Source organism: Uloborus diversus, unplaced genomic scaffold (assembly GCF_026930045.1).
Source record: "Uloborus diversus isolate 005 unplaced genomic scaffold, Udiv.v.3.1 scaffold_251, whole genome shotgun sequence".
NCBI classification, from domain to species: domain Eukaryota; kingdom Metazoa; phylum Arthropoda; class Arachnida; order Araneae; family Uloboridae; genus Uloborus; species Uloborus diversus.
Genome location: NW_026558408.1, coordinates 183548 through 195342, shown reverse-complemented (window position 1 = coordinate 195342; position 11795 = coordinate 183548). Strand labels below are relative to the sequence as shown.

General features: G+C 31.4%; 1 protein-coding gene across 1 annotated transcript in view; it reads left to right on the top strand.

Moving 5' to 3' along the window:
- Positions 1-630: 630 nt before the first annotated feature.
- LOC129233205 (hemicentin-1-like) overlaps positions 631-11795 on the top strand; it is a gene marked incomplete at its 5' end in the record, with an annotated part of 70652 nt that continues 59487 nt past the window's right edge. Inside the window, 3 exons of the mRNA XM_054867267.1 lie at positions 631-912; positions 1353-1472; positions 8882-9055. Coding sequence (XP_054723242.1) covers positions 631-912; positions 1353-1472; positions 8882-9055 — 576 coding nt within the window. The remainder of the gene's footprint in view (positions 913-1352; positions 1473-8881; positions 9056-11795) is intronic.

The following is an 11795-nucleotide window of genomic DNA, read 5'->3' as shown; positions in this document are numbered from 1 at the left end:
ATTACAAGCATTCCTAAATAGAAAAATTGTTTAAATTTATCAAAAAGTAGAACTTGCATAGAACACTTCCATTGTTTCTTTATTGAAAGATTTATTTTCTCTCCTCCATTATTGAAGTGCATTGACACATAAATAAGAATTCCAAAAAAAGTACATAAAGAAATAAAAATTTAATGCAAATGATGTATTTAATAATTTTTAAATTTAAGCTACTTTTGTCGAAATTAAAATACATTTATTTAAAATTCAGGTCTAGAAAACGAGCTTATTCTTTAGCTTTCCTCTTTTATTTAGTCTTTAGTAGTGCGTTCAAAGAACAAACAATAATATGTATGGTATTATAAATTTAATTACTTGACTTTTTACATCAAGTTTATGTACACGCAAGCATTAACATTGATTCCTAAACATATCTTTATTTCTTGCTAACCCATTCGCCTCCTTCAATCCCTGTTTTACACCATGTCTTAAATTTTGTGATTTTTGCTGATTTTTCTGTTACATTTTTAAAACATTAAAGCTGAATATGAAAGTTGCCGTTGTTAAAGAAAAGAAAATTCATTTTACTTATTTAATTTTTCGTTTGCAACTCAATGCCTTATGAAATAAAAATTGTCATTACTGTTTAAGGCTTGGAGATTCAACCTTTTAATTTCCCTCAAACAATTACTGATGGAGAAAGGGTAATTGTTGCTTGCACTACCAAATCTGGAGCAAGGCCTGGAAATACTTTGACATTTAATTGGTTAAAAGATGGGAAAACTCTACAGTCTAAAATTCAAGTGAAGACATTTGCTGACTTTTCAACAATTGTCATTGATCCAGTTACCGAGAACGACAGTGGGAATTATACATGTGCAGTCAAAAGCAATGGTCTACATGATACTTTCACTGCGTCGCTTAATGTCATGGGTAAGAAGAACGTTCTTTTAATATCTAATTCACGAATTTGTTAAAAATAAAATTTAAAAAATATTTTACTAGTAAGCAGTTTCTATAATCAAGGTTTTTTTTAGTAACGTTCTAAGTGTCAAAAAAAAGGCATTTTTTACATTTGGACCAAAAAAAAAAAAAACAGAAAGAAAGAAAGAAAACGTTATCATGTTTATTTTTTTTTCTCAACGATTAACTGATCCTCCCTAATTTTTAAACTAACGTCAAAGGATCATTTAAACCAATAGCAAAGCGAGTAAAATGCACGGCAAAAGAAAATCAAGGAGACGTCTTTATTGCTTAAAAGCATCTGAAAATTTCAACATATTATTTTCATTTTGTTATTAAAAACTCTGTTCTTAAATCTCTAAAACATTTTGGCACATTAGTTCATAAGAGTGATTTTTATGTCTTTTCAGTCCCTCCTCAGTGGGTGTTTATACCAAATGACTCAAGCAGCTTTGCTGGAGATTTTTTGATTATCAATTGCAAAGCATCCGGAAAACCCCAACCAACAATTTCGTGGTTGAAATCTGAAGGTAGGTTACATTTTATGATAAATAACATGTAATGATTTTCATTTAAAGTGATGTTGGATTTTAATAGCTACGAAATGTGTACTAGGTTAGAATTATAAAGAAATAAACTGAATTTCAAGAACGAAATTCGTAAATAAAAATAACATAATCATTCAAATACATAATATTCTTAACATTTTCCCTATCGCTTAAAAATTATGGCCGTAATTATAATATTAATGATAAAATAATAATAATAACATCAGTAATAATAATAATAATAATAATAATAATAATAATAATAATAATAATACTAATACTACTACTACTACTACTACTACTACTACTAATAATAATAATAATAATAATAATAATAACAATAACAATAATAATAATAATAATAACAATTATAATAATAATAAAAATAATAACAATCATAATAATGATAAAAATAATTATAATAACATTAACGTTGCTAATAATAATAATAATAATAATGATAGCAACAAGAACAATAACAATAATAGTAGTAATAATAATAAAAATAATAATAAAAATAACAATAAAAATAATAACAATAATAACGGTGATAACAATATTAATAACAATAACAGTCACAGTAATAATAATAATGATAATAATTATAATGAAACTTCTAAATACTACCTAAAATATGCACACAATAAAGGGTAAATATGACGCAAGATATTATTAAAAGCCAGCAATTTTTATGTGAAAGACTTTTGAAACTCCTTAAGTACTCGATAATACATCTTGAATAAATCAGAGAGGGTTAGAGAGATTAACACAGGTTGCGGGTGTGACTTTTTATGTCACGTTAGAAAAATGCACAAACATTAACTTTTTAAAAACAATTTCTTTCCATAAAGTTGATATTTTATATTAAGATATTAAAATTAAAAGCCGTAGTTTAGACTTTCAGGATTAAAGTGAAAATATATACGCACATCCGCAACTATGAAATGAACAAAGTATCAATCAATTAGAATCAGGCTTTACACCCAAAATTAGTTTGCCGTTTTTAGGTGTTTCTAGCATATTTTCTAATGTCATGACTATAAATAAAATAAATTGTGATGCCAGTGCAAAAAAGCTCAAATTCCGAGCTAAAAATTTAAAGAACTGTAAAATATTTTCTTAACACTAGTTTCTGGGAAAAAAAGACCACCTAAAGCTATGAAACACATGTATAAGTTTTATTGCATAAAGCTCTTGTAATTAATTTGTTAAAGTTGAAAATTGAAATGCTATTGTAACTTTAGACCTCTTATGGTCAAGTAAAAACTTTAAATCTTAAAAATCTAACGGCTATTGAAGAGACAAAGTACGAAAAATGCAACTAATTATCGTAACCTTCAATTATTCACTGAGAAAAAATTATTGAGTAGTTATTAAAATTACGAGTTATTGACAAAATTCTTTAAAGGAGATGGAAAATCTCATATATGTACATTATTTCTCAAAAAAAAAAAATATGTATACATTTAACTATTGATTATAAATTTTGTTGTATATCTAGTTAAAGTATCATAGAATTATTGATTGTATTTACCAGAAATGATCTCTAAAGTGGTATATCGCATTACAAAATTTTACTTTGAGGTTCAATTTCTCTTCAATTTTTTTGAATTTACTACGGCTTTATTCACGAAGGCCTTAATTATCCTTAGAAAAATAACTTCGTCACAAAAAACTAGTTTTTTTTTTTTAAATTTTATTTATTTTATTTTTTTAAGTTTTCAAATTTTGAGAGTTATTATTATTATTATTTTAACCATTTGTACCGCAAACATCAAAAAGCTACTTTTACTATACAGTCGATTCCGGTTAATAGGACCACATTCGGACGGAACCATTTTGACCCTAATAACCGGCTGGTCAGATTAAGCGAATAGGACCTGTGTTGCTTGACCGAACATGCTATACACAAAACACATAAATGCCCTTATGATTATTCTGCCGTGTGCATGTTAACGGCACTATCTGCAGAAAATGACTTTTCGAAATATTTTAAGAAATATGTGACGGATCCAATAGGGAAATGTCGGAATTAGCCGTTTATTTTCGCGCCTTTTTTTCAGCGGAAACCAAATAAGCAAGCTTGTACAATAAAGATAACATACAATAGATGACAAAAATTTAAAAAAAAAAAAGAATGAAAAATGAATAATTTGCAGTTACTGACCTTTACCCTGTCCACGGCAGCATTGTGAGACCCATATATATCGCACGCATACAAAGAAGAAATATTTCTGCCAACGAAATTTTTTCATTGAAAATGAATTAAAGTAAAGCGAATAATATTTTTAACCAACTTCAAAAAAGGAGGTATTGATTTCGTCTGCAGCTTTTATGTATGTTTTCGGTACTACTCCAAGAATACTGGACCGATTTGAAAAATTCCTTTTTTGTTTGAAAGGGTGTACTTTCCAGATGGTCCCATGTTAATTTTGTCTTGATCTGATGAGGGGTCACATAGAAATCTAAGAAACTTTAAATTTCATACGTTGTGGCTACGTAGACCAGCTTTCGTCAGCTGCGCGATACGTCACAGGTCACGCGTTGTTTAATCGACAGGAGTGATCTAACTTAGGTCTCAAACCTTTGCTTCACCATATTTGTTCTTTAGAAAAAAGTTAGGGAAAAAGAATAAACTTCATTTAATTTCAATATTAAACGATTAAATATAAAATCCATTGTTAAAGAAAGTGTCATAAACAAAGGTACTTTCTTCACTCAGTGTTAAAGAAAGTACCATAAAACATTAATATTAACCAGGGGTGCCCCCGTGGGGCAGGGGGGGGTGTTTTGAGAGGTTTTTTTCTTTTAAGGGGCTCTTGCTTTGGAGTACCCCCCCCCCCCGCCTAAATATTTCTCCTGCATTAATCATTAATAGTCATATCGCAAATTTTGAATAAAGACTCTTCTGAAGCAAACAGGAAATTCATTTGGTATCATTGCTCTAGTAGTATTTTTGTCTTCATATATAAAACCTCACAGTAGATACTCTGTTTCTAGTGTGGTGTTGATCTATAACGGGGCCAAGCAAAGAGAAATGTGACTTTTTTCACGTGTTACAAGACACGTATTATTGTGAAATATAAGATAGTTAGGAAAATCATTGACATTTAAATGGTTCTAATTAAATAAGCGCACAAATAAATCCTGGAGAGGAATAAAGATCAATTTTTAGTGCCAATCGTATAAAATGTAATGCACGTTAAGTTTTTTTCTTTTTTTAACCGACTTCAAAAAGGACGTTCTTAATTCGTCTTAATCTTCTTATGAATGTCCCCCGTAAACCGAAACACGCATAGACCAATTTGGAAAACTCTTTTTCTTTCTCGTTTGAAATGGTATATATTTACAAGAAATACACTTCCAGCTCAGTCAAGTCCAGCCGAGGACTACAGTTTCGTGCTATTCCACTCGTCTGGTCAGTGTTAATTCTGTATTAGCTACCAGTTTTTTTGGCACTTTTGGCTCCCTTAAGAGGCTTTCCACATCCAGATCATTCACTTCCCATGCCGGGCTGATGAGTGCTAATAAGCACGAAACTGCAATCCTCGGCTGGAACTGACTGAGCTGGCGGTGTATTTCATGCAGTTTTGCCTTAAGCTCTGGTTTCCTAAAAGTGAATCGCCGATCTTCGACGTCGCTCCTCGCCGTGACGCTGAAATCAAAAGTCAAGTGGATTCCGGTCGTCCGGATGGACGTCGATTTAGCTCGGGCTCGCATGCGCAGAAGAATCAAGTTTTCTCCTCGGCGAGGAGCGACGCCGACGATCGGCGTGTTCGCTCCTAGGAAACCAAGGCTTTAGCCCTAGCGACCCTTTATACTGAGAGATGCGACACAGGTGTACTGCGCGCTGATTGGTCACTGGCAAAAACCGTCCAACGCTCAAGTTCCCGTCCATAGGATTTGCATTGCGCGCAACACGCGCTCAAAGAAAAAAGGTGGATTCCTTTTAAAATACGGAAAACTATGCAATTTAATTTTTGGTTTTACATTCTTTGACGTGTTGGTTACCTATATCTTGCGTTCACTAAGGAGAAAATTTCCCCAGGAATTTGTGAAAAATTGTTTTGTTTTGCCAGGCTTACGTTCGAGGTTTTGTTTTTTGTATCCTAAGCGATATTTTCGACTTTGATGGCAAACCAATACATTTAGGATGTACTTTAATGTGTTAACTTACTTTCTTTCGAATTTCATAGTGTTTTCTTTCCTGTAATATTAGTTTTAATGCTGGATTTTCCGATTCATGAAAAAAGCATGCTTTGGCGACATTCGGGATTTAAACACGCGCCAATCAGGTTACTGTATTCAATGTTAAAAAGTTTGTATTTACAAACAAACAAAGCTGGATAATTGAAGGGTTCTCTTTTACGTGATTTATATAATAAAGTTATTGCTTTAAAACCATTAGCAAGTGTACGTTTGCCTTTTTTTTTTTTTTAAATTTTTAAATCTGATGGCGTGAACTTTTGAATCAATTGGCTTCTACATTCTAAAAACATTTTAGTTCTTTTTATTTCCTCCTCTTTTCGCAGGGTTTGCTGCTATATTAGTACATATAAATCCGACGTTTATTTTAAAATTATCATGATATCTGATAATTTCGATATTTGTTTTTGGAAACACGATGTGCAGTATCCTATATGAACATTACTTAGTTTCTCAGTTCTCGAGGCCATGTAGCATGGTGGATAAGGGACGCGCTTAGAGGTAGGGAGGGCGTCGGTTCGATTCCCGATGGAAGCACATCGTTTTCGTCAGCGCATTTTAAACTTTTAGTATTATCACTGCCATAATTAGTTTTATCACCAATTAAAATCCTATAATAATTTTTTATTAAATAAAAATTTGTAAAAAAAATTAAAAAAAATAAAGATTTTTTTTTTAAGTAGAAGTATTTTGAAATGACTTGCACAAATAATGCACTCAATTATTCTTTTTCATAATGAAATTTTAATTGAGCGAAGAAACGATTTTCGTCGTAATTCAGTTCTACGGATTTCTTCCTCATACGATATTAAAAGCTAATGTGCTTGAATTCAAAATGATCTTGTAAAAAACAAGTTGAAACTTAAGTAGTTGAAACTTAATTCATCACTGAAATTTATTTAAAATATCATAAATAGATATTAATGAATTTTTAATGTGTTAAATGTGTTGGGGTGGTAAACATAACCTCGCAATATTGTGAAGGATACGCAGCGCTGCCGTGTTAGGTTTGCCTCAATATTATTATTAAAATTTTTTTAAACCTTTAACAAGATTTGATTTGCGTAGTGTTTAAAATATATTTCATTCATTAGTCTGTATCAAAGCAAAATGTATGGCAAAAAAAGAAAAAAAAATCAAAATTCAGCTGTTTTAGATTTAACTACTCTCTTAACTAAATTTATTGAGCAGATTGCTTGTTTATTGTAATTAAATGCCTTAGGTTACTGGCTTTTCAAGTACCTTTCAATTTTTTTAAGGAACGAATCATGCAATTTGTCGGGAGTAAGGGGCCCCAACAAAACGGGGGGGGGGGGGGCTAAGCTATAGCTTGTTTAGCTTATAGGTAAATCCGGCCCAGCCGAAGATTTATTTCGAAGGACTAAAGAGCAATATTGTGAAATACCACTTGTCCCAAATATATCAATCCTTGAAAAAAAAAAAAAAATACGATATGATACATAAACGGCAAAATTAAGCGTGGAATATTCATTCTTGACCGCATGAAACTGGCTGCTCTGCGCCAAACAAGCGATAACGCGCCAGGCGCGGACGCCCTCGCCAATTCGAGTTGGACGGTTTTTTCGACTCGGAAGTATGCGCAGAAACGCTATTTCAGCCTGTGTCGCATCTCTTAGTATAAAGGGTCGCTATTTAGCCCTGGTTATAGGGCGGTAACATACTGAACAAGGTATATACTTCACAGGTGATCCCATGGTTATCAGGTCAGTATCTGATTATGGGATCCTTGAAAAATCAAGAAAACTCTTCAAACTCTATGGGCAAAGTTAAAGCGATTTCTGTTGTTTGTTTAGTGACTCGTGAATTTTTTTCGCAAAGCATAGTTTGATAAAGTGAAACTGATGACAAAGACAATTTTCTTTGTAAATTATTTAGCATTTGAAAAAGCCTTTCTTCACAGTCTTCGGAAGTCTCCGAAACGCTGTCATCTTAGCTGTTTTCAGACTCCTGTGCTCGACGCTTCCTCACTCGAGATGTACGTAAGGAGTGTACCACATACTCTACCCTACGTACTTATTTTATATTTACGCCACTAAAAAGCAAAAAAAAAATTATTTTCAAATAAAAAGAGAACCGACTTCAAAAAACAATAAGGAATTAAAAGTAAAAAATTAATTGGTCATAATTGCATACGATTCCCTACCCAAACGTATAAATCAAAAAATTTTTTTTTGCAATTCCAAAAATCAACTAAACTAAACAACCAATTATAAAAAGTAATTAAAATCAGTGTTTTTTTTATAATTGGATGATTAGTTTAGATGATTTTTGTACTGGAATTGTAAAATAAATTTGATTTATACGTTTGGGTAGGAAATTGTATGCAAGTATGACCAACTATTTTTTACTTTTTAGTTCCCCTTTGGTTTTTGAAGTCGGTTCGTTTTTTATTTGAAAATAATTTATTACACTCGTCCCAGACTGATACGGTTTTAGTTATTCTTTCCACTCAGTATCGGTTCCATACAACAACCAGAAGTAACTAAACATATGAGAGGGAAAATATAAGTGTTAAAAAGTACAATCGGTCATTAAAAATTTCCAATGAAATGTAAATTACGTATTTGGTACAAATTGAAGAAATTTGAAAGTTCACTGAAATTTTGATTTCTGCTGCAACAGTGCAGACATGAAATAGACGTTTCGTTAACCATTTTTTTTCCTGTAAATATTGCAGGGTTTAATTGAAAGTTACAAGGAACCATTATTAATTTTTATTGCACTAACTATTAAGTTCGTTGACCCACTTGAAACTCGCTTCAAAGGGTCGATTTTTTATTATGTTTTTTCCAATTTGTGCTCATGTTCCTTGATCCGATTAAACGGATTTTTGGTCCCAATGAGCGAATAATATTAGGATTGTGTAATGGGATTTGTGTTGGTTCGCTAAGATTTGGTCTGAATAAGCGGCTGGTTCGATTAATCAGTGGTAAAACGAAGCGAATTCCACTGTATTTTAGGCATTTTTTATAATAAAATATCTCTCATTCGTTTTGTTTTCATTTTTTTAAAGAAATATATAGGTTAGATTTTTTTTATTTATAGGTAGCTTTTTTTTCAATCTCGTTGCATGAGTTATTTCTATTAGTGTCGTAAGTTTTTTTTTTCTTTTTTTTATGAAGGAACTTTAAAGCATTTATCAAGTTTATATATTTGATTTTCAGGCTCAGGCAAAGAAGGATTTGTATCGATTGATCCCAACGATAGAATTCTTTTACCAGCTAATGGAAGTCTTATTATAGCTCGAGTGACTAAGTCCGATGAAGGACTGTATCAATGTTTAGCAGTCAACACTGTTGGACAAGACCTGAAGAAAGTAATTTCAATTCAAGTATCTGGTGAGTAAACTTATATAAAATAAATAAATAAACTTAAAAAAAAGTAAAGATTGAGTGGTGTACAATGGTTTTGATTCTTACAATACTAATTTCGCTAGGTAAAATGCAAAAATCATCTTTTTCCGTTTGTTTCTCGAAACTGATCTCATTGGTGCTGCTGGTGTTTTGAAAAATATGAAGACCAAACGGTTGTTCATTTTCAAACTGAAATTACACGACTTAAATGAAATGATATTCATCTGATCTTTTAGCATTTACATCCAGATTTTACTTCTCAACTTAGAAATTTCTACACTAGTAGAAATTTTCGCATATACAATTATGTGAAGCATATTCCACAATGACATTTGTGCGATAAAATATTCGAAGTATGAGACATTTTCACTAAAGTCCTTCATATAATGTGTTTCTCTGAATCTAATGTTTCCTTAGTTACTTCAAACTGATTGTAATATTGATAAAAAAATTTATTCCAGAACGAACCAGTTTATTACACTTCGAATCATCGTATTTCATGGCTTAATACGTATAAAGGACATGCAATGAACTAGCTGAAATGTTTCCAATAACACCTGTTCACAGTATATTGAACAATCCCGCTGTCCTCCAAGTAAGAAGCAGATTCGAAATTCTGGATGCAATGATCCGCTTTTCCCCCTAAGCAGTAGGGAATTTTCTTAGTCTGTGATTTGTCTTTTTGATCGATGTAAATAGGTTCATTGTGGCTATAGCGATTCATTTCGTAGAAATTTCATGTATTTTGTACACACATTTTGTAGCAAACTTTGGTTCATTAATTTTTAAAACCCGAAACAGAAAAGAAGGCGCTATAAGTTTCAATTGTGTATGTGTGTGTGTGTGTATGTGTGTGTGTTCGTCTGTAGCATTGTAGCTCCAAAACGGATGAACCGACTTTAATTTTTTAAAGGTGACTTGATCGAGAGTGTTCTTAGAAGTTTGTCGAAGCTATGTCGGTAGACTACCGGGTATAACTCAATGGTTTAGAATTTTTGTGTCTTGCCATTTTCTATTGTTTATTTTTTTACCTCCTCTTTCTGCTTTTTACGACTTGCAAAACATAGTAGTTTTGATCTTTCTTTTCTATGTTACCCAGGAAAAATTTAGATTTATTCAAATTTTACAACTGTTTTGACATAAGAGGTTCATCTTAATGAAAAATACGACAGTCAGTGTTGGGTCTGTTTAAAATGTTTAGCATGTTATTAGTTCTTGTATTGTAATGTGTAATGTTTGACATATTTGTTTGTTTAACCATGTATTTGAAATCGATTAGATTCAATAAATAAATCTCAAATGCAAATTTTAATCGTCGGAATATTAGTTAAAAAGTAATTTTATTTTAATATGTTTCCGTTGCTAAAAACTTTTTTCGAACACGTCAATTTGGTATTTGTATTTAGCAAGACTTTTATTGCCGGAAACCGAAATTTATGGCAGGTTTACTCGGCATAAGTTTAAACTTACTGTGTTGATTATTTGAAGCATATGTTTTTTTGTGTATCGTTTGCATTCCAAACTAAGGTTATGCAGTGTTATTGGCATTTTTGTATTTCTTTCTAGGTGATATTTTCTCTCATAAGACATTAGATAAATAGTGTTATATGTTCCGCTGATTTATTACTATTAATATTTGCTGCGTGTATTTTTTAAGGATTGCTACGCAACACCATTATATTTTTTGTCCGGATGCCATAAGGTTGAAAAGATCTCATTTTAACTACAACCGCTAATTTGTGCTCACTTAAACCGGTAAAGTATTTTAAAGTTCGTTTCCACTTTCGCTATCAAAATAGTTTAAATGAAGTATCTAAAGTATTTTTTCAATTTTACTTTTTTTCTTTCTGATAATTGAAAGAAAGAAAGAAAAAGATAAATTTTTTAGTCGCATATTATTGTAATTACGTATGAGTCAACTCTGTCATTTTTCCTTGTAAGTCGCAAAATATTTTTGAATCATAAACCATCGATATGAAATGGAAATCTTCTTAATTTATTTATATTTTTTATGATTAAAAGTATTATCGAAAGTATTTTTCCATATGCAAATCAATAATCATTAAATTTTTGCGAGCTATTTTTATGCTGTCGTTCTACTTGTTTTTTAAACACGTGCTATATGAAATAAATAAGTAAATACCTTTGTTCAGAGTAGTAAACGAAAATAACCAACGTTTTTTAAGATTAAATTACAGATTACTGTTTGACCTGCGATTTAAATTACAGCCTCTCTCGATAAATAAGAGCCCAATTCCCAATCTTTTAAAAGAAAGACGGCTTTGGCTCATCATTTATTCACCCTACAACAATTATCACTTTCAGGCGTTCCGTTAAAAAATTCATACCGTCCAAACCCCAAATAAGACCTAAGAGACCCGCTTTCAAGGTTTCAAGGAAGCCTTTCCATGCAAAATATTGAACCTTGAGATATGAAGATGTTTTTACAATCAAAAGCTCACTATTTTGCTTTAAATAAAAGGTTCCTTGAAACATCAAAACACGTGCCTGCAGTAATCCTAATTTTGTGCTACTAAACGTTGGTTATTTTCTTTCACGAACTGTATGTTTCTTTGTGACGTTGTAATGCAGTGTAATAAACATATCTTTAAACCTAATTAATGTTTTTTCTCTTCATCTTTTATGGTTTGGGTATTTTAAACAAAAGTTAAAGGCGTAAAAATTTACTCATCGTAATACATTGATTTTTTCTGTAAATACGACA